The sequence below is a fragment of the Odontesthes bonariensis genome, chromosome 5 (assembly GCF_027942865.1).
Source record: "Odontesthes bonariensis isolate fOdoBon6 chromosome 5, fOdoBon6.hap1, whole genome shotgun sequence".
Classification (NCBI taxonomy): domain Eukaryota; kingdom Metazoa; phylum Chordata; class Actinopteri; order Atheriniformes; family Atherinopsidae; genus Odontesthes; species Odontesthes bonariensis.
Genome location: NC_134510.1, coordinates 22,881,877 through 22,904,995, shown reverse-complemented (window position 1 = coordinate 22,904,995; position 23,119 = coordinate 22,881,877). Strand labels below are relative to the sequence as shown.

At 40.3% G+C, this 23,119-nt stretch overlaps 1 protein-coding gene across 1 annotated transcript in view; it reads left to right on the top strand.

Annotated features, from left to right (window-relative positions):
• znf804b (zinc finger protein 804B) overlaps positions 1-23,119 on the top strand; it is a 48,771-nt gene that overhangs the window by 16,090 nt on the left and 9,562 nt on the right. Inside the window, exon 3 of the mRNA XM_075466661.1 lies at positions 15,749-15,886. Coding sequence (XP_075322776.1) covers positions 15,749-15,886 — 138 coding nt within the window. The remainder of the gene's footprint in view (positions 1-15,748; positions 15,887-23,119) is intronic.

Genomic DNA, 23,119 nt, shown 5'->3' with positions numbered 1-23,119 from the left:
AGTCTGTGCATGTGTGCCCCCAAACAGTTAATTTCATCTTCTGAGGTATCATTAGTCATCCATGCGGTTGTACTGATCACTCGGTCTTATTGGACACACTCATGATATCCCATGATAGCACAAATGTACCACACAAAGCGAACAAAGCTCACGCATACAAACGCTCACCCACACTGGAAAAAGCTTCAGAAGAATCTGCAATCATAAAAGCTTGAAAGAGAGCAATCATTCCTCAATTCACCGACATCAGCAACCCATGGTTCCCTCTCATCCATCCTCGCTCCACGTCTGTAAGTTTCTGAGTTGTCGAGACATTAAAAGTGTGTAATCTTTGATTACATTAATCCTGCTCTCAAATCTGTCACTGTCCGGGCTGATTACCTTCGCCTGCTTAACTTGCCTTTCATTCTAATCTGTATCATCTCAAACTGACAGATTACAGTTTTATCACTTTAGCAGATAGACAGTCTGGCCCTCTTTGAAGCAGTCTCTCAGCTGCCTTCTTGGACAGACAGGGAAGTAAGTGACAGACAGCACATGAGTAAAAAGTATGTAGGTGTGATAACTCATCAATGTTGTAGATCCATATATTCATGCAAGGTTTTCAATTGTGTCTGTAATTTAAATGTCAAGAGTGAATGGTCCATATACTTCTATTTTTTTCTGCCAGTTTATTACCAGAGATGACATTTAGCATGAGAGAAGAGAAAGGCACACAGATGGAAGGACACATACCTGACAAGTGCTTTTAGTGCACCAAAGAGGAAAAACGATATGAAGTAGAAAATGAGAGAAAATATGATAAAAGGCTACAATAAAAAAGATAGACCTGGAAGAAATGGGAGGTGAGAGTGAGAAAATAATTGACGATCAAATCTCACCAAACTGTCCATCCAGGGCTCCTCTTTTATCATTTAATCCCATAAAAAAATACACCTTACAATTCAGAGATTGGAGAAATTAAGTGTAAAGTTGAACTCTTCCTCCATTACTCACAGTATCCTCCAGAGAATTATAAGTGAGAGCTGGGACCATAAAGAGACACTGAAAGACAAAGGGAAGACCATAGTGAGTAGAATTCCTCAGTACAGGAGTCCAGGACTTTTGTGTTATGCCTCTGTTCCAGCAAGCACAAATTCAATCTGCAAAAATGCATCAAAACGCCTGAAAAGAAACTCTGTTTGTTCAATTAGTGAAAATGTCTTCAGATGTTTTCTGCTTTTTTCTCCGTAAGCTATGCCTGGTGAATTCATTTAACTTGTCCTGCGCAAGCCAGAGGCTGAGCTCAAATTATATTCAGGATGACAGAAACACAATAAGATGTAGCAAGGAGGGTTAGGAGGTGGAGAGTTGGGCAGATTTGAAAAGGGGTACAGAATAGGGCAGATCAGTTGTACAGCATAAGAATAACTCAAGATAGTCCTGTTGAATGTGGAGGAGAGACACGGAGAGACAGAGAGGGTAAAGGCAAGGAGGGGTGGACAGATCAGCACAGGGGCTCTTCTGGCCTTGCACCGTGATGGACAGGGAATTAAATTTTGATTGCTTGCTGAGTGGTCGTTTGGTTGGGCCTTGTGACTAATCATAGATTTATGACTTCAACAAGAGAGCGGTGCTATTTGTCAATGCTCCGGGCTCTAGACTGTAGCCCCAAACAAAAGCAGTCGAGTTATTTTGAGGTTTCTGAGTACAATTCTGTCATTATTTTGCACCATTTTTACTATTTGAATGTGACAAGTTGCCTTCTATCTGGTTTGATGTCCACATCAATGCTGCATTGCATTTTTCAATTCTCTGTGGACGCCAACAGATCAATTTAGAGCAGTTTTCTTTTTTCTTTTTTGAGAGGAGCATAACAGTGTCTGCTTGAGCATAAAAGCAGCACTTGATGTGTGAGTATTTTTGGGTCACAAATTGTCTTTTTTTTTCAAATCAATCTCCACATTGAAATTAAACAATAACAACTATATTGCAATTCTAAGTTTTCACTGAGAGTATGTACGTTAACACCAAGTCAGTGACAATTCAATGCAGGACATACTGAATATTTTCAGGATTTAAAATCTGTCTTTAGGGTTGATCTGTTGGTGTATTGATCCCAGTCATACAGAAAACATTTCAAAGTATTGTATTTTTCATCTCACGTTAGAATAAAGTTGGAAATTGACCGACATTATATCCACACTGTGTTATCTAAATGCAGTAAAAATATGCTCTCTCTCTATTTCTCATGCTGTGTTCAAGGAACAGAACCTCAAATGCAAAAGATGTAACAGACAAGCAGGAGGAAGTAACTTAAAATAAAAAGCTGTAGATGTAGTAATAAAGCTACATCAAAAGTATCAAAGAGAAAAAACAGGAGTAATCCAAGTGGGAAGGACACATGGAAACTCTGGAGACACATACAGGGTGCTTTTCATTACCAATATCTATGTGTTTGCTTTGTTCTATTTGTCTGTTTTCCTCACCTGCCAGGGCAGCTGGATTCTCACTTGATTCACAAGATCCCATTAGTGACAGAATCCTCCTCAACACGCACTTGTTCGAGCACTTCAGTTTTCTTAATGGTGTCTCTGGGCAGGTTTAGGTTGTAGCGACAATCATGAGCCCCTTTCACACTGCCGAATAACCCGCGTTTAATTCGCGAATTTAGCGTGTCCGCTGTTGTGTTCACACTGCCGACCCGGGCTGCCGCGTCAACTCGACTCGTCTTTCGACCCGCGTCGGACCCTAGTCTTTTTGCCGAGCCGAGTTTGATGTGAACACAATCGACGCGGGTCGGACGTGGGCGTGGCGTGATGAGTTTAAAAGACAGAATGGACAGCTGATTCAGAACAACAGCGACAGGTGAGGACAAGTTTTACTCTGTTTTAGCCTACATCAAGTTTGAGACATTTTTTAATATGGCCAACTGGGGAGACAAGGAGGTCCGCGAGCTCCTCAGCCTCCGAGCAGAGGACGTTATTTACCGCCACATGTCGGGGACGGTGAAGGATGGACCTCTGTTGGAAGGGCTGGCGAGAAAGATGGGAGAGCGCGGTTTCCCACGCAGCAAGACGCACCGTAAAGTAACATCTCCATGAACTGCATTGCAAAAACGAGTTCTCAAGGTGTCCCGCCATCGTTTGTTTGAAAAATTTGATGCAGACAGGTGTATTTCACCCTACCTCCGGCGCATGGCTTGTGCCTACGTCATTGTACACGCCCAGGATTTTATGTGTTTCGTGTGACGCTCTGCCACTAGGCAACTCCCCCTGAACTCGGCTTCAGGCGACACGGGTCACCCTGACACGCCAAGCGTTCACATTGCTCGACGCGGGTCGAAGGTGCAATTTGGACCCGCTTAGGTAGCGGGTCGCAGTGTGAAAGGGGCTATTGATGCCATTGCATCACTTTAACTAGAACGGCATTGCATTTCTTGACAGAAAGAAGAGGGAAAAAAACACCAAAGATATTTCATGAAAGAAGAGATGTTTTGCTCTTCTCCTAAGTAGCTTTTGCGAGGCTTTGATTTATCAGCTGGCCCCACTGGTAGTTTCTTATCGGTCCTATTGGTTGAAGTTTGTTCACGGTTGATCGTCATGCAGACATGGTTCATAACTATTTCCATGGACAGGTTCTGTGAAAAAGATCGCCTGACCAGTGGAATTACCTAAAAACCAATGCCCCCTGGTGTCCTTGTAGATTCTCTGATCCTTTTAAGGAAGACAGTGGAAACAAAGAGAGAAGGCTCCTGTAATAGATTAGAGTTGGGAAGCACAGGCATCTCCCTTTCAAACCCTTGGCTAAAAGTGCAACGCAGAGATGTGAATGATTGAAGAAAAACCATAAGGGATGATCTTAATCCCTACTCTGAGGAGACGAGGAGACACAATTGTATCCTACTCTGGGGTTTTATCAAGTGGCATTACATATTAATGTCATACTTCCACTGACAAAAGGCTTGACATTGCTTAGGACTGATGCTATGGGACCACAGATTTCTCATTTGATAGCATTGGTTCCTCCCTTTCTGCATCTTTTTTTCCACATCTGTCTCACATAACCCCATTTTCACACACAAACACCAGAGATATTCTGGAGAATATAGATTAGGTCCTGACTTTCTCCACAGTTGGTGTTCCCACATGTACTTCATAGAAAAATAATTCTCTGCAGGAGATGTGTTCTCACAGCTGGAACTTGTACAGAGAAGCATTTATGGGTAGAGCATACAAAAGATGGACATGATATAAATGGTGCGGTTGATGTTTTGTATAAGGAGCAGCAGATAAAGCTCTCTGATGACCGTTTTGTGTAGATACCAGTACTACATGTATTTATACTAACCACAGTATCTTCAAGGGAATGGAAAACAACATGAAGATCAAAAGAAAATGATATGAGGCAGTAACTCCAGGATACCAGCTGTATGCACACATAGCCCTACTCAGTTTCCCAAGGTTATACTACCTGGCCAGGAAATATCTGAGTAATCTAGAAAGCTCTTGGTAATCTAAATATTCACTACGAGAGCCAAGCCTCAACGAAGACATGCAAGTGAGGGAAGCAAGGAGGAATGATAGCACTATGAAACACACCTATTGAGAAAGATGTGCACAGGAAACATGGGAAAGGAATGAACACTATTAACAAAAAACAATGAAAAATAAGACATTCTGACGTGATAAAATTTTGATAAAGAAATAAGAGCTGATATCGGAGTTTGCGTGTTCTCCCCATGGGTTCTCTCCTGGTACTACGGCTTCCTCCCACTGCCCAAAAACATGCTTGACAGGTTAAAAGCGGCAGTCGGCAACTTTTTTTTAGTCATATTAGCTTGAACTGTCATGGGATTCTGGAAGTAGAATATTAAATAGGCTGTTTAGGAAAAATAACGAAATCTGTAGCTCCCTCTGAAGCCTGTAATCATGCTTACAAAAACCGAGCGCTCCCGGCTGTTTTTAACCAATCAAGTTAGGGTGGAGGAATCCTACCTGTCAATCACAGCTTGTGCACACGCTGCTGAGCGTGAGTCTGCCCCAGCTTGTGTGCGCTCACACTGGTGTGAACAACCTCGTCCACAGAGGGGGAGGGGTTTGGGGGGCGATTCGGAGCTTGTTAGAGGTTGGGGGAGGGACCTGAAAGTTGTGTCAGTTCGAATTTTCCGACTTTAAACTCGCAATTTTGAAAACTTGCCGACTGCAGCTTTAATTGGTGAAGTCCTCTAAATTGTCTAACCCTAGGAGTGAGTGTGAGTGTGCATGGTTGTGTGTCTCGTTTGTCTCTGTGTGGCCCTGTGATGGACTGGCGACCTGTCCAAGGTGTACCCCGCCTCTCGTCCAATGACAGCTGGAATAGACTTAAGTCCCTCCCCCTAAATCGGATTAAGCAGGTATAGAAAATGGATGGATGGATGAATTTGATATAATTTCTATACTCAAGGGTCAAATCTGCTCTTTATTTCAACATGGCAGTGGAAGGATCAGGCCAAATAAACAATTCAAATATGTGTTTTGTTTAATGCATGCAGCTCAGCTTGAAAGGTCAAAGGGAGAAGGAACATTTTGTCATATTTTCCTCTTATCACATGTGACATTGTGGTGTCGAGAATAGTGCTAAAAGTAGCATGAGTGAGAAACGTTCACTGGAATTTGTACTTTTTGATTTCTTTTGATCTCATTTTCTGAATCCTTTTTAACCAGCCATGGTTGTTTGCTGGGTGTGTGTGATATAATGTAGCTGAGGTAAAGCACTAACAGACCTGTCCTTTGGCTGACAAACAAAACAAAAAAGAGGGGAAAAAAACAAAAACATAATAACCATATCTATGGTCGACACATCTGCGATTTTGGCAGCGGTGTTGTTTTAGCAAAAACTCGAACTGGCTGCAATGATCTCGATTATACAGATTCACAAGAACTCAGAAACAGAAGACAAAAGAAAAACATTCTACAACATACACGCATACATACATAATCGTCAAATGAATAAATGGGTTGGGGGCAGACTCTGCAGACTATGGAAACAATATAAAGGCAGTCAAGGAAAATGCATTAGTGCTGCAAAGATCGGCTCATTAACATCCGGCTGTCCTGCTTGGCACACTGTGTTTGCGTGTGCTCGCTTGTGCATGAGTATGCCTGCCACTCAGATCTACAGGTCATTACGGTAACAAGCAATTTAACCTGCAGGTCACCTCTCACTGGCTTCGGAAAAATGACAATAAGTCACATTGCTCTGCCAGACTCTCACGCTGTCGGAGTCTCTCCACTTGTGTGAATACGTGTGTCTGATTAAAAGAATGAGGGGAACACTTTGGAGATGGTAGGGGGAGAAAAAAGCACATATAATCTCAAATGAAATTGTTTCTGTTCATTACAGTGGCCAAGTTGGGGTGGTAATTATAGCTGAAGATAATTAAAGACTTAATTGGGCTTGATAAACAGTTGTGAATTGTTTACCGAATTGTTCTCACAAGGCAGAGTAACAATTAGAAGTTCTGCGGATTCATACATGTCTCTTATTCCCAGTTTGTCCCTGTGACATTCATCTTCTATCTTCTCTGCATCTGCTGAATGAACAGATGTGATTTCATGTATATTTGACTTGATCTAAACGTCTCAAACAAGAGTGAGACGAGTGATGGGTCGGGGAGAGAAAGAATGCTCCACTCCATCAGATCCCACAGAATAAACAAGTGATACACATAACCAAATTAATCACAAAGTACGAGCGTCAGCCACCACGTTTTCTCACTATTTGAACAGTTAGAATATTGAAGAGAAAGCAGATGCATACAGTACTATACTGGGCTCAGAAGGAGACTAATTGTCATGGGATTTTATAATGTTTTGTGTTGGTATCAGTTCCACAATTGCAGCAACTGTAACAATAGTTTCTTCAAAGTTTGCAATTTTTATTAAGTTTTTACTGTATCTTTTCAACCCCAGTAGGAGTTCTCCTCAGTGGAAGTTAATATATTTGAACAGAGAGAATCTGTAAGCATCAGCTTTGCTCCTACAAGGCTCGCTTTCTCCATTCATTATGCATGCAGAGTGTTGTTCTGTCCTATTTTCTGCTGGTTCTGCTGTGTTTTGCATTTCATACTGAACCAAGATTGCAATTAAAACTTGCTTTGCAGAGCTGTTAACAAATATCGCATCTGATCAGTTACATCCCCAAAATGTCCAAGCCATCGTATTCCATAAGCCATAGAAGGCGTTCCGTAGCTCATCCAAACACTATCAAATCAAAGAGGCACAGTGCCATGCTGCAGTTTCTGTTATATCAATCTGTAAGACTCAAAAGGGAGTCCTCACAGCCTCTAGGTTGAATCCAGCAGTCCATGAAAAATGCTGTTCAATATTTAATTACAAGCAACAAGAAAGTGACCAGTGAGATGAGAGAAACAATTTGGCTCAAGAGCAGCTGGCTGGTGAAAACCACATTAATTGTTTATTTAAGTGTAATTGATTAAACCATAGCAATTCATCATGTCAGTCATGAAGATTGCAGTGCAAACGCAGGCTTAAGACTGTTACCCTCACTGTTTCTCTCAGTGAGAGTCTAAGCTTCACATAATGCTCTCAAAGACATGTGCTTTTGTTTTTCAGAATTCACGATCAAGGAAAATATCAAAGTAAACATCTGAACTTGCTCTGTTGACATGAAATATTTGACAACGGCACTGAAATTGATTCAAGTGGCTGTCAGAGAGTCATATCTAATTTACTATAGAGGGATCCGAGACTGGAGTGATTATTTCTGAAGAAATCTCAGCCCACTGGCTGAATTGGAAAAATATCATGTTTAATTATTATTTCAAGAGAGAGCAAGACATGTGGAAACGATTCAGTTGATTTCCACACCACTTCAACACAACTCAAAAGGACAGCTCTAACTTGTCTGATCTGAAATCAGAATTAGGACAATTTTAAAGGGGTTCACTGATGGAAGGGACATGGGGTTTGAAATCATTCTCAGTAGGTGAGGAACAAAGTGGAAATAATGTGGAGAAAAATGTATCATGATTTATAGAAATATTTCCCAAACAGCCTAAACAACCTTAATACTTTGATATTGAAATAAATTATGATTTTTACAGTATTTATTGAAAATACTGTACATTAATGTTTAATTGTTTTCTAATTATTATCACAAGTGTTGACATAAACATGTGGCGCTTATGTCTGCGATGTGACATGAAATCAAAAGATGGTGCTGTGACAGCCATTCCTTTGTTGAGATCACGAAATGCCCCCCTTAATTTTAACTTTGGGCCACCGAATCTGCACAAGTACACTCGCTCACATTTAAGGGCTGAAAGTGAACCAGGTCTTTATCTTTCCCGAAATCGATGTCACCATTTATGGTGCATGGTCAGTCATTTCATTCATTCATTCATCTTCCCCTACCCATCCATCAATTTTCTATTTGCAAAATCCAACTCAGGGTCCCGGGGGGCCTTGAATCCATTCCAACTGCCATCAGGCGAGAAGCGGGGCACACCCTGGACAAGTCGCCAGTCCATCACAGCGGGAAACACAGAGGCAAGACATACAACCATTCATGCACGCGATCAGTGTAACGTGCATGTTTTAGGACTGTGGGAGGAAGGAGCCCTAGAGGTGAAAGTGTTAACCACCACATCACTGTGCAGCCCAGTGATCAGTCCAAATTCTCATTCCATACGGCCACAAATCCAAACACACACTAACATTCTGGGACCTAACATAAAAATCTCTTCTCCCACAAGATCGTTGTCACTTCTTCTGGCAGAGAAGAAACGCTTACACCGTGTTCAGCTCTTTGATTCTAAATGCTTGTTTCTTTGTGCGTTTCTTTTGTCACAGAAGGCGTACAAGCCGCCTATTCTCAGCCGCCTATTAATGATCTTTCTCAGGTTGTCACGGCTGAGCCATGCCACCGGTTTCTTTTACTCACTTTCAGTTTGACTCATGGAGTGGAAGAATTAGAGGTTAGCTTCAGTGGCAAAGAAGAGAGCAGAGATGAGGATTAGTATGTTGAAACAGCCCACTATCATTGTGGGATGACACATAAGTAAAGAAATGTGTTGATAAAAGGTCGATCACAGTGATCTCACTCTGGTAGTACTGGTGTCCTTCCTCCCTCTTCTACCTGCAAGTTTCCTCAAACTTCCTCCTGAAATGGGAATTGATTTATTCATCAAGTTAGTTCAGGAATCTTGTGTGCGTGTTTTTCATTCTATTTTCCAACTGCTCGTTGCATAGTTTCCTCAGTCAGGACTGTGAAATTATCAAGGGCCTCAGGGTTTTTGCTCTGAATTGCCTTCGGACCTATTTTCTGCAGACCCTTCCGTCCTTCCAAATGTCCTTCCTACTGTTTCTTTGTCAGCTTGTTCAGCCTTTCGTGTAGTGCTCTTGTTTCCTCTGTAAGACCTCCCTCTGCCTTTACTTCCACATGTCTCTCCTCTTCATGCTGTCCTACAGCAAATCCGGTACTTGGAGGTGATTCATTATGTCAGAGAGTTCAGATAAGGTGCTATTCTCCTAGTCAGCGGAGCTGGAGGCTGAAGAGATTTGAGTGGGACCTCTGGCTTCTGTAACCAGATGTCTGTTCTACTGACAGCACCTTGTGACTTGTTTTCTGTGAAAGTATAGATGTTGTCCTGAAAAAAAGATTTCCATTCTAGGTGGCCTTTGGAAGAAGCTTCTCTGTTTTCTTCCTGCTGGAGAAGAGGGGGAGTATTCTCATATATTGAAAAGAAAAGAAAAGTCTGTCCCAGAAAATCAATAGATGGGAATCTAAGAAAGCAAATAAGTAAAAAAGAATTGTGGTTGTCACAAAATATATCATGGTTATAAGAAAATAATAACATTTTGCAAGACACACATTTATTACAAAGTTAGGAATCTTTTCCCCTCTATTTGAATTATAAGATACTGTGGTTTTAAACAATGGAAAGTCTGTCGATATACTAAACATTTTATATTAAGAAGCAACAATTCTTAATATTGACTTTCAGTCGTGACATTATAGGCCTATGATATTAGGCAAAGATGACGTTTTTTTTGTCCACATTTCACATTTATAAAATGTATGTTACAGTTGTTATCATAGCATCTTAAAAAATAAAATAGGATTTTAAAAGCTTACTAAAAATAGACTTTTTTGTGATTTGTAGAATAAAAACACGATATTTACATACATTTAAAAAAAGTTTTTATAAGATATGTAATATATTTTTACCGCCACGGAATAAGTTTTGAACATATCTGTCATAAATCACTTTAAATGTCGTGTGACAGAATAAAATATGGATGTTGTGTCACCTGTAAATCAGCAGTCTACAGAACAAATCGTGCATTTCTGGCTAATGTTAACAAACCAATCAGTCTGAAAAAGCCAACTCACCTAGTTTGTTGAAGTAAAGTAAGTTTAGCTCATTTGTATCAGGAGTTCATAATAGTTCTGGGAAACTTCACATTGATCTATATCCAAATACAATTGTGACCATGGAAAAAAGGTGCGATGCAAAAGTTTTGATGAGACTGTCCTCCTCCTCAAAATGTACCCATCTGGTGTTTGTTCACACAGGCAGACACTCCCAGCAATTACAGTCAAAGACTAGGCAACCTCTATTTATTTCGTGTGCAACTACACGCCTGAGGTTAAAAATGTTAAGGTGGTCTCCATCACGATAATGTTGCAAAAAAGAATGCTTTGTTTTTTTCTCGCCCTAACAATGAATGTTCCCTTATCCTACCCAAGTAGTTTTGAGATCTAATCCTGACCAAATGATGTTGTTTTTCTAAAGCCAATCAAAAATGATCATAATTTTTCGTTATGACATGTTGAGTTTACATTTCACCAAAGCAACCAGCAAAAGGATGTATTAGAGTGATGGTCACGTTTTGAAAAGACAACATTTTAGCCCTAACATGATCATTCTCTAATCATACTGACAAAAGTGTTGAGAATGGTGTCTACTCTGATGTGGAAATGCCCATATGAGTCACATTTCCCCTCTGTTGCGGCTTGTAAGGAGAGTATTTTACAAGAGGAGTTGTATAAACAGCTTTAATGAGCATTTCAATTGGAGGACTTGGTAGTTATGACATTAATCAACTTAATGTCAAAGGAAACAGTTGCAAATTAAATAAAGAACAGCAAATGCCTGCTTAAACCTTTTTGAGGAGGTAGTGCAGACCACCACCATGGCATCTCTTCTTCTGCACCAAGTAAGAAAGAAAAAAAAACACTTTTGTTGATAGACATAACTTTGGAGGAGATTTGACAGAAAAAAACAGGAAGAAGAATTCCGTCACCAACGCTGAAACTGCATTAAAGACAAATCTGTTCAAGGGTACAGCAAATAGTCAAGAATTTACCTCCTATTATGTTTTCCTAAGCTCTTTTCCTTGACCTCGTTGGAAAACATCTTGAGTTTATGGACAAATAATGGGAAAGGACTTAAAGAAAGATGAGGAGAATCCGACTACACAGTAAAGATTCCATTCCATTCCATTAAAAAGGCAACAATCAATATACAGTAATTGTATTACTATGGGTATGAAAGGACAGTCTTTGGATGGGATCAAATCAAAATGTATAAGTAAGCACATTTATCCCCTTTTGAAGTTTTGGCTCTGATACGAGCTGGTTTTGTGAGATGAAATGAAATGGTACTTCTTAGAATGAATGATTTCCGTTTTGCCTGGGGTTCTCCCTAAGGGCCCCTTTGATAGGTTGAACACATTATGGTGTGTAATCATAGCGCACATCCTTTTCATGGTTCCGCAGGGTGTAAAGGAGCAGGGACTGCACCACAGCTTTACTCGTAAAGCTGAGCATATAGTGGGGTTTTTAGGATTTTCTGTATATATACAGTAAATGACCCCCAAAAAAACCATCATATTTTCAAAACAACGTCCTGACAGGTGACACAAAAACCCACAAAGTATTCACCTATGTCAGGGGTTCCCAAGGACTCTTAATGTGGCCTGGATACATCCAAGCTCTCTGTGTCCATAAGGTTCAACCTGACTCAAAATCTATGTCAAGATGTAAATATTAAGTTATGACAGTGAGAAACATATATTCCTTGGTTATATTTATTGGATTCTCTTCAAGTGCTTGTATTTTGTGCTTGTAGCTGTATGATAAAGGTGAAACTTCTTATTCCATGTAATAGAAAGTAATCTAAAATAAAAATGAAATAACATAAAGTAAGATTTTTTAAAAAAAAGCCAGTTTAAAAAGGAATAAAGACAGGGCGGCTGCTGTTTTAATCAAAAGTTCTCTCAAAGATACCTCAAAGGACTTTTGGTTTCCAGATTTATCTTAAAGATTTATTGTTTCTCATTAGTTTCCAGTGCATATTCACACATGCCGACTGATCGTGTCTGTAAAACAAGCATGACCCGCACATTTCCACACTAGCTCAAAATATCAAATCACAATTTTGAGTCTGGTACTTTGGTAGGGTCAATAAAGACTCTTATTTGTGGCAGCTTTGGGAATGAAAATGCCATCTCTTCAGCAAACTCCAGAAAAACAACAAGAAAAAGCAGGGAAACACATTCACATCCACGCACACACACATTCACATAAGCACACAACAATCACTGTCCATTCTGGTCTGCAGATATATCAGTTATGCTTATTCTGCAAACAGATTTATGCTCTGGGGTGAACTAAGGTCCAGATTAATTTGGCACTGGCATATCAGGTTGACAGATTGTGTATGACTGTGCATGCGTAAGTGTGCGTGGGGATGCGTAGTGTGTGCATGTACCGCTGTAAGTAGGTTTATGCATATTGGCGTTACAGGGTAAAGGTTAGAAATCATATGAGGTGTGTGTGTGTGTGTGTGTATTAAAAACAAATGAAAGTTCTCATGTTTGATTTCAATGTACAGCAGAAAAATGGCCTGTCATGGTGCCTCTGACACAAACAAATGGCTGTTGAGTGCACAGGAACATAAACACACATTTCTGCTTTGCTGCATTCCTCACCTTTTCTGTCATATGTACACTTTTCTCTATGTTTCATTGTCAAAATTAATTATCCAGACAGGAAGCAGAGGGGTGAGAGCAAAGTGTTAGGGAATCTTTAGGTGAGCACAAGCAAAATACATCAATACACACACAAACAGTGAGTATAAATGTAAAAAGTTTCTATGCAATCTTGGCAAATACCAAGTATTTATTATGTCAATCTCATGACCCTACTTGAACTTAAATGAAGGCTGCTCTCAGTGATTGGATCATTTCCTGGAAATGACTTAAGCCTGCAAGGAAGATCAATACCACGGCACACACATGCACACTTGGAGAATCACTGGATCGATATATATCAATTCCCTCTCAGTTGAATTTAGTACAGAAGCGTCCTGTCAGCTTTTCTTTGAGCCGTCCCTACTCTTCACCCATTTTGTGTACTAGCCCACACCTGCAAATGGAACTGAGAAAATATGTCTTTCCAATTATGCGTGCTCATTTACAACCCTAGTTCCTAAAAAGTTGGGACATTGTGAAAAGTGTCAATAAAAACAGAATGCAATAGTCTGCAGGTCTTACAGGGCAAAACATTATTCACAATAGAACAATGAAAACATATCAACGATTAAAAGTGAGACACTTCACTACTTCATGGAAAATATTAACAAGCCAACTGGTCCCCACTTGTCTTTAGTCTATTTAGAGGATGCAGCGTACATAATTTCAAATTTGATTTATTCTGTCCACAGGACTGTTTTCCACTTTTCCTAAGTCAATTTTTAAATAAGCACTGTTCCAGGGCTACATTCTTTGCATGGTAGAGCTTTAACCTGCTTTTGTGGAATCCACAATGAACTGTGTTCACCGACAAGGATTTCTAAAAGTGTCCCTGAGCCCACGCAAAGATTTCAATGACAGAATCACGTCTGTTTTTAATGCAGTGCTGTCTGATTGCCCGAAGATCACAAGCATCCAAAATTGATTTTTTTCTTTTGCTGGGTCCTTCACACACAGAAATGTCTCCAGATTATCTGAATCTTTTGATGATAATATTGTAGATGATAAAATATCCAAAGTCTTTGCAATTTGACATTGAGAGCTATTAGTCTTAAAATGCTCGCAATTTGGAGGTGCAGTTTTTTGCAGATTGCTGAACCGCCGATCATCTTTACTTCAGGAAGTAACCGTCTGAGGTTCTCTTTTTATACTCCATCATTTCACTGACCTGTTGCAAATAACCCAGCTAGTTGTAACACATTCTGCAATCAAATTCAAGATGAGCTGATATTTTTCGTGAAATAGTAAAATGTCTCACTTTCAACATAAAATATGAGTTTATGATATCTTTAAGTCATTGCATTCTGTTTTTATTACACAACATCCCAACTCTTTTGGAACTGAGGCTGTAGATTTTTATATTCTTTTAATGCATTTTGCCATTTGCAAAAAAAAAATGAGATTTGCAAATCATTGCTTTCTGTTTTTATGCACATTTAACTCAGAATTGCTTCTTCTTTTTTTGGGAATTGGGCTGTAGTTTTAAAATTCCCTGGATGTAGCTGTAGGATTATTGATGATGATTATGTGCATTTAAATTTGCAAGGCCATGAAAAGCTAAATTCTCCTCTTTCCTGCATTTTCATCCCACCACTCTTTTCTTCTCACTTGTGTTCCTGTGTGCAGGTATATTGCTTAAGCAAATTGCAGCCAGCGGAGTCTGTCACAGTATGACCCAGGACTCACCAAACAGAAAAGAAGCTCAGAGAAAAACTCAAATAGAGGGGATGAAGGGGGAAATAAAGTAAAGAAGGAAAAGATTGAGCAGAAGTAGGAGAGCAAAAAAAAAAAAAAGGCTGGGACAACACATGAGCAGGCAAAGAGCGGGGGAAGAGGAGGGTATGGACAGAAGGAAGGAAAGAAGAAGAGAAGGAGAGAAAGAAGTGACAACCTCAAATTAAATTCCCATCATGTCAGTGTAGAACAGAATTCAATAGTGTTTATTGGCAGCCCCTCGCCTCAGGGAAATTACATTCTGAAGCAGAGCATGGCATGAAAACACACACACACTCAACACGGAAACACACACTCACACATACACAAGCAAGTGAGCACATCTATTGTACACAGCACTGTGCATGTCTCCAGACCCAAAAAAGGCCTTCTGGCTGATGTGAACATGCAGACAGGCAATTTATCCCCTCAGGTCCATGTGCCATTTGCACAGTACATGTGTGTGTGTATCTGTCTGTCCTTGTGCTATTTGGGTTTTTATGTGTGTTTATTTGAACTTTCTTCTACATGTGCACAGTTGTGCTGGTGTACAAAAGTCTAAATTTTAGGACCTCAGGTTTTTGGTCTGTCAATTGCCATTTTCTCTGCGCTCAGACTCACCTTATTTGCCATCACAAAACGTTCACAGGTTTTATATTATAGTGCCTGAATTAAGTGTGTCCCCAGGCTCAAGCTGCCATGAGCACAAGGCTTCAGTGGATTTCTACAACCTCCAAAAGCCGCAGCAAAGGCAGCATGCTTTAATGGGATGCCGTTTAACAGTTTTATGCAGAGCACATGTAGAGGCTATTATTGCCGATGTCTCTGGGATGCAGATTCGCTCTAAATTGCTAACAGTCTGGCATTCTCTCGACCCCCCCACCCCCACCCCCACTTCTCGCATTTTATCTCTGCCCCTCTAACCCTTTATGACTTCACTTATGCCTCTTCCTTGACTCTCATTCTCCTCTCCGATCCCTCCACTCATTCTCTCCATCTCTCTCTTCCTCCAGGAATGCACTGAGAGGGCTTTAGGTTGCTCAGTGGAGGATCTGAAGTCTCTTTTCTACTGTGAGCTGTGTGACAAGCAGTACCTGAGACACCAGGAGTTTGACAACCACATCAACTCCTACGACCATGCACACAAACAGGTACAGAGGATGCATCTGACACACAAACGCACAAACACACACACACACATGCTATGTGGTGGCACAGACACACAAGCAGACATTATTATGATCTCATGCAGTCGAATTTGGGTGCGTCACTGTGGCATTATGTGTGCTGACAGGAAAGCTATTCTATATTGCCGTGCCAATCTGCCCACTAGGTACTGTTTCCCAGCAGTAGAAGTGTGACAACTGCCTCATCTCTTACAAGCACACACACTGACATGGAACAACTCATCTGAAAGTGTCACATTCCTTACAGCATATACACACACAAGTAACACTGCGTCCATACTTAAGACTTCCAGTTCAACACACAGATGTCTGAAGATAACATTGATTATCCCTTATTAATGTAGTAAATGGTAAGGAATTGCATGCCATTTGTAAAAAAGTTTCAAGGTTATCTACTTTAAACATAGTTGTATGCATGAATATGAAGAGTTGCTTTAAAAGTATACAGATAATGAATGGGAACTGTGCCAAATGTTTTAAAAATAAATTGAAAGATGAATGCAATAGTGCATTTAATATCCAGTCCAGTCTCACAAGACAATGTGGAATGAGTACTTTGTCCTCATTTCCATAATGTAGCAGTGTTGCAACAAAGTTTTGTGTTTTTCAGGTCAGTTTGTGATACAAAACTGGAAACATACTATCCATTAATATTAGAATCAAACTAGTTTTACTGGTAAAGTAGTAGTAGTTGTCATTTTTTTAAATTAATATCTACAGCTAAATATGAATTATTTGCGTACCCAACCCACTGAGGAAGATTATGAAGTTGAAAACTGAAAAACTTTTGGACAATATTGGGTTGCATGGGACTCAAACCTAATTCTTTTGTAGGACAGTTTGTGGTGTGATGCCACAGTCCAGATTGATCTACTAATGGCCCTGTCACACTGTTGCGTATGAGAGAAGTGTATGAGTTGCGTATGAAAATTAATAATATAATTTTCATACGCACGAAAAGTCCTTGAAAATAAAGAATTGTGCGTATACTTACCGTATTGAACCTATGAGTAGTGTATGAGTAGCTTATGGTCAGCGTATTGACAGCGTATGGCCAGCGTATGTCAGCGTATGAACAACGTATAACCAGCGTACTCTCCGTATGACTAGCGTATGAGTAGCATATGAACTGCGCATGCCCAGCGTACGTTTCAACGCGCCTATATCAGCAGCCTTTCCACATTGCTCCATTATTGCAGTAGACGACGCGCTATCAACATCTCTCGAGACATTCGTCTCGATCATGCCTCCCAAGAAGCAATCGTCGTTTGCCCGGGCCCTGGGCCGAGGCCGAGGTCGAGGAAAAGGCAAAAAAACACAAGAATCATTCTCACCCAAACCTGCTGAAATGCCTGATGCACCTGCGGCTGATGAGTTACATGCTTCTGAGCGATCAAGATCCCCAACTCCTCCTCCTGACCGCTCCCGTGAATCGTCGGTTTTGCCTCAGATATGTCATTGACGGGCGGAGATGGAGGCGGCAGACGGGCGGAGGCTATAAATACGCTAGCTGTACGGTACACCTTCATGCCAATGTATGGCAACTTATGTCCAGCGTTCTCGACCTATCAGAAACGTACCTATATCGTACCTCTAGCGTATTCAGCGTATGCCAAGCGTATGCTTAGCGTATTAACCATACGCACAAAAGTTTTGAGCATGTTCAAAAATGTATTTCTGCCTCAGCGTATGCCAACGTATGCCAGCGTGCTTGAAACGTATACAACCTATGCCTAACGTTCCCCTAGCGTATGTCAGCGTATACCAGCGTATGAGTGATAATTTTCATACGCTGGCAACGCTAGTGCCATACGCAACAGTGTGACAAGTTCATGTGCTAAGCATGAACAAATCAAAATTTTCTTGCTTCCGGTTATTTATGAACAAAGAATTGTACAATATGTTATATAACAGAAATAGTAATAAAAAGCTCCAACTGACATTTGGAAATGGTAAGTAAAACCATTATCAAAAAACAAACTTAGAATAGAATAATATATATATTATTATTAATTTATTTAGAATAGATTAATTTGGAAAGGATTTCCTTATGCAAACAGTAATGTAAACCACAATCACACAGAAAAGGGGAGGTTGTCTCATTGTTGTCTGATGTAATTGTTTTCCTCAGAAGCTATTTTAAAAAGATCATCAAATAACTTCTATGAGGCTCCATCTGAAAAGCTTTTTTTGGTGGGGTGGGATTGGATAAAATTTGTGAGCTGTGAAAAACCTTTTATTAAAACGATAAGATGGGATAAATCAGGTAAAAATGTTATTAAAATGTTAAACTTATTCTGATATCTCATTTGTGCTACAGAGCTCAGGTTTTAGACACACAAATGTCTTCCTTTGGCAATGCTCCTCCTTATCATCAGCTTTTATGCATATCATCTCTTGTTTTCCCGTTATCATCCCAATAGGCGGAGGTACAAACAGCATAAAGTCTTCTTTAGATAATATCCGAAGCAAAGCAAATCTAGAAAAAGTCAGCAAGCAGCTAAGTGATAAATGGTGTTCTTTGAGCCTTTGGAAATGTCTCAGAAACAGACATTTATGTTAACTCTGCAGGAAAAACAAAATGAAATTTACAAATGACATTGGAAACAATAAGCAAGGCAACCAAAAGGAAAAAAAAACATTATGTGTAACGTATTTCATATTACAAGTCTCATATTTATAATACAAGCGTTTGCTTTCTCTCTCTAGAGCATAATTTAGAGCAGCTGATTTGTATGTATCCGGTACATAAGTATGCTTTTACAATTCACTTTACTCCTCAATTTGTACTTCTTTCAAAGGAGAAATAAATATTCAGCATCAAATGAACCATGGCGCTGTTACTCATAGCTCAAGCATAATGCTAATACTCCAGTTTGGACAGGATGAGGCCACTGGACCATTCGAAAAAGCCCAGGCAGCAGATTTTCTCCTGTTTTCACATCCACATTCATGGACAACCTCCACTCTGGACAAACAAGCTAAAGGTTTGGCTCACAGCTCATTCTCCTTCAGCTATCTGTTCTCAAGCCAAAACATATATGCACACGCATAAACATACAGACGCACACTTACCCGTGAACACACTTGTCCTCAAACGCAGGCAATCTCTCAACCAAGCCAAGCCGCCTCCCACTTCTGAACGCCCACACTGTGCATCATGAAATAAACATTGAATAAGACCGTACACCCTCTGTCATTGTTCTTTGAAACAGAATTGAATCAACCGCAGGCCAATGTTAATGCTTTGTTTTAGCCAGCGGCAGGCGCATGAAACAGGCTGCATGGTGCTCTGAGCTGACAGTAGCCAATGGCACTGTGGGAACACACAATCCCAAATACAAGGATGCATGTACACTCGGCCTGCGTAGCAGACAACAGATGAAATTCTAGCTGAAAACGGCTTCCCTGCAGGAGTATCGGCTTTGGAGAAAGTAATGCTGATTGCATTTGCTCTATCTTCTTTCCTTTTCATCGATTTAGGTATAAACGTGTCTGAATGCAAGGCTCTGCCAACCTCTGCTGCTGATTATAGACACTGCTGATTCTTTTAAATAAAAAAGCCATCAGCCCTATATCATGTCCATCACATGCTACCTGGGAATCTCATTCAAAGGCCCTGGTGGATTTGACTCTGCTCTGATTCATCCATAGTTGCCTCAGTTAAGCGCTCCTTTACAGACAACTCATAGCAAGAATGACATATTGGAGGGCAGGCACACAATTCCTTTCTACTCTTAGGAACATGACATTGTCTTTGATGATAAAAGTATCCACTTTTGAGTAGGAAAGGGAAGAATGTCATTGTGTTCGGTGAAAATGTTACTGTCTGCAACATTATGTTTGGCTCTAAATATAGCTACAGGTTTGCGTGCGGTGGGACCTCTTTTAAGGGAGAACAATAACCTGGCAGGTGCAAGAGGTAGCAGGAGGCATTCATTCTCATATACTCCATCTCTCCCAGACTCCTCTTTTTCTTTCACTTATTGCCAGGAATGGCTTCCCTTTCACTCTCTCTGACAAGTAGTTCATTATGCGCGCCTCTGTGCTTGAACAAGATTAATATTTCCCATAGATTAGTTAGGCATCTGAACCACTCAAAGCTTCCACCACGCACACATGCGCATCTGATCGCAAACATCTAAAATGCTCAAGCATCTAAGAAGCGTGTGTTTCAGAGATCCAAACCCACAGTCTCAGTGGCACATACCCTCATGTTATCTTCAGTGAGCTGAGAGTGGGATGTTAAGCATTGCATGATAATGTAAAAAGACACCAGCTTGTGTGAGACTCAGTTGAGATTAACCTGACAACTCAGCTCCTGCATTAGATCTGGGTGTGAAAAAGAGTGAGTGTATAAATAAATGTGATGTCTGGGGAGCTTATCTGATGAGTGCATGTTTGACTGTGTGTGCGTGTGTGTGTGTGTGATACACGTTGCGAGGGCGGATAATAGCGTAACATAATCTAAAAGTGCGTGTGGTGTAATCCTGTTGCAATTTGTAATACAAGATACATTTCCAAATAAATGAAGTAAGCATCAAATCCTGAGTTCATAAGCCACGGATAGATTTCACTCTGAAATAACCGAAATACACTGAAAACCGAGAGGAAGATGGGAGGGATGGTGGTGTATGATATTCCAGCTATTCCCTCCTTACTCTTCAGACATACACAGACAAAAAGAAGCACGCCAATGTTGTGCATATGCACACATACATACATACATACACATACACACACCTGCCAAGTATGAATAAAGGAAGGATTAAAGGGTGTCAAAAAAGGAAACCGGGGAGAGAGGCATGAATAGTTGTTTCCCCAGGAGGCTGGTGCACCCGTGACTATAGACATATAGTTTTACATCAGTATGCACCCACACAAAACTTTGACATTTCAAACAAACAAACGTTGACATGTCTAAAAACTGAGCTAATCATTAATTGTCCTCCACTATAATGGCGGTGAAGACCCACCAGGATTCTAAAAATGAGATCATTCTGAGACTGGCACTCTTCTTCTGTTGTGTTTAGTGCATTTCAGTCTGTGTGTGTCTGACATAATCAAGCAGGCGTAGACTAAGCCTAGTCTCACTCCCAATTCATCACATATCAACATTTGTCCCTTGGCATCACATTGTAAAGCACTAAGTACCCTTTGGCATTTTATTCAAAGTGCAGGGACGACGCTGTGAAAGAGTGTGTTTTAAGCCCTTCACCATTTGTGACAACCCTGGAAATAACACCACATTTTTACATAGCCACGTCAAACACATTCTCCTCTGCAGTAAGTGCATTGAACTGATTAAGTCTTTTCCCCATCGCTCAAAGAGAAGCAGTTTGAATCTCCACTTTAGATGCTATTAAAAAAAAGGTCTAAATAAGGACTGAGAAATGAGAAAAGAGGAAATGAGAACTTTTACAGTGACTGTCACTAACTGACATGGTGCTTATGGCTGAGCTTAAACCATTTGCCAAATACAGATCAGCAATTTGTATTCTTATGGATCAGATACTATGGAAGCATATAGACAACCTTCTGTCCATCGGGGTAAATATAACGGGAATGTACCACGGCGTCAGTGTTACATTTCCAGTTCAGTCTGACCTGAGCACCCAGGCGTCTGTCGTCTTCCAGCAGCTTTCCTAAGTTTAAAACAATTGAGTTCAGCTGCATAACTCACATCAGCAACTGGCTGTGACTTTCTGTATCAGTCTTTAATGGTTGCTCCAGCTGACCTCCCACCAAACACCTAAGACTTTTGCAAAGCAAATAGGGATGCAGGTTATCAGTGTCCTGATCAATACGTACACTTTTACAATTTTACAGCAGCAGTTTGCATCAAGACGTATACATTTAATGCCCATCCACGTCCTCGTTTAGTGATGACGTTCACCTGCGATGTTTTGCTGCATGACACCGTAAAAGCATGTTGCATGCTGTGTTTGTGATCTCTTCTTCTAAAGAGGAGAATAACAATAATATGATGACTCTGAAACAAGAAACCACCTTGATGTAAGCCACCAGACATAATGCTTTCTACTTTCCTTTAGCTTTTCTACTTTCAGTCGTGAAAAGTTAGGGGTAAGACTATATAAAACACATGGTAAAGATTAAAATCAGTATATATGGTTTATGTTCAATATGCATGGATTATCGTTACAGTAATTCCACTGGGATGCTAATCTAACGCAGTAGCTTTCACACACAGTATGTTGCCATCACATGGTATTCAGCCCTAAACTGTGACATTCCTTCCTTTTGGACATGTGGACAAACATACCTATCACTCCTTGTAGTACTCCAGTTACTACTTATGGGACTGGGGCGCATGCATTTATGAATATTTAATTTTTTTGCCTTTTGCTACTAATTTACTGTTATCCGTTCGTTTTTACCAACTTGTTACATAAGCAATAAGCTCTTTTCACATTTTCAAACTCTCACCAGCACGCACACACGACCACTCGAACAGCAACAGCAAATGCTCTGGAAAATGCTATCGGCACAATCGTACATTGTTTCACATGTTTATGTTATAAAGATTTTGCTGGAGGATAATCTCCATCGAAATCCTGAGTCATTTTTATTTATATAGCACCAAATACAACAAATGTCATCTCAAGGTACTAAAATAATAAAGTCCAATTCAAGCCAATTGGAATTCAATTCATTGTAATCATAATTATCTATAAAATAATCCAATTCATTCATATAGAGCCAATTCAAAAACAATTTCCTAGCTAAGGAAACCAACAGATTGCACCGAAACTTGTCTTCAGTCCAATCTCCCGTCCTGAGCGTGCCTGAGGCGACTGTGGAAAGGAACGACTCCCTTTTAACAGGAAGAAACCTCTGGCAGAATCAGACTCAGGAAGGGTGGCCATCCGCCTCAACCAGCTGGGGTTTGAGAAGACAGAAAAGAGGGGACAACAAACACTATAACACCATCTGTTGGAACAGGGAAACACAAGTTAATGACCACAATAATGTCACATTTACATAATATCATTTGAGAAATTAAACAGGGGAAAAAGAGAGTAAAGTGAGGAAAGGTGTGACAGATGAGCTCCCCCAGCAGTCTAGTCCTATAGCAGCTAAACTATGGGATGTTTCAGGATCATCTGAGCCATCCCTAACTATAAACCTTATCAAAAAGGAAAGTTTTAAGCCTAGTCTTAAAAGTGGAAAGGGTGT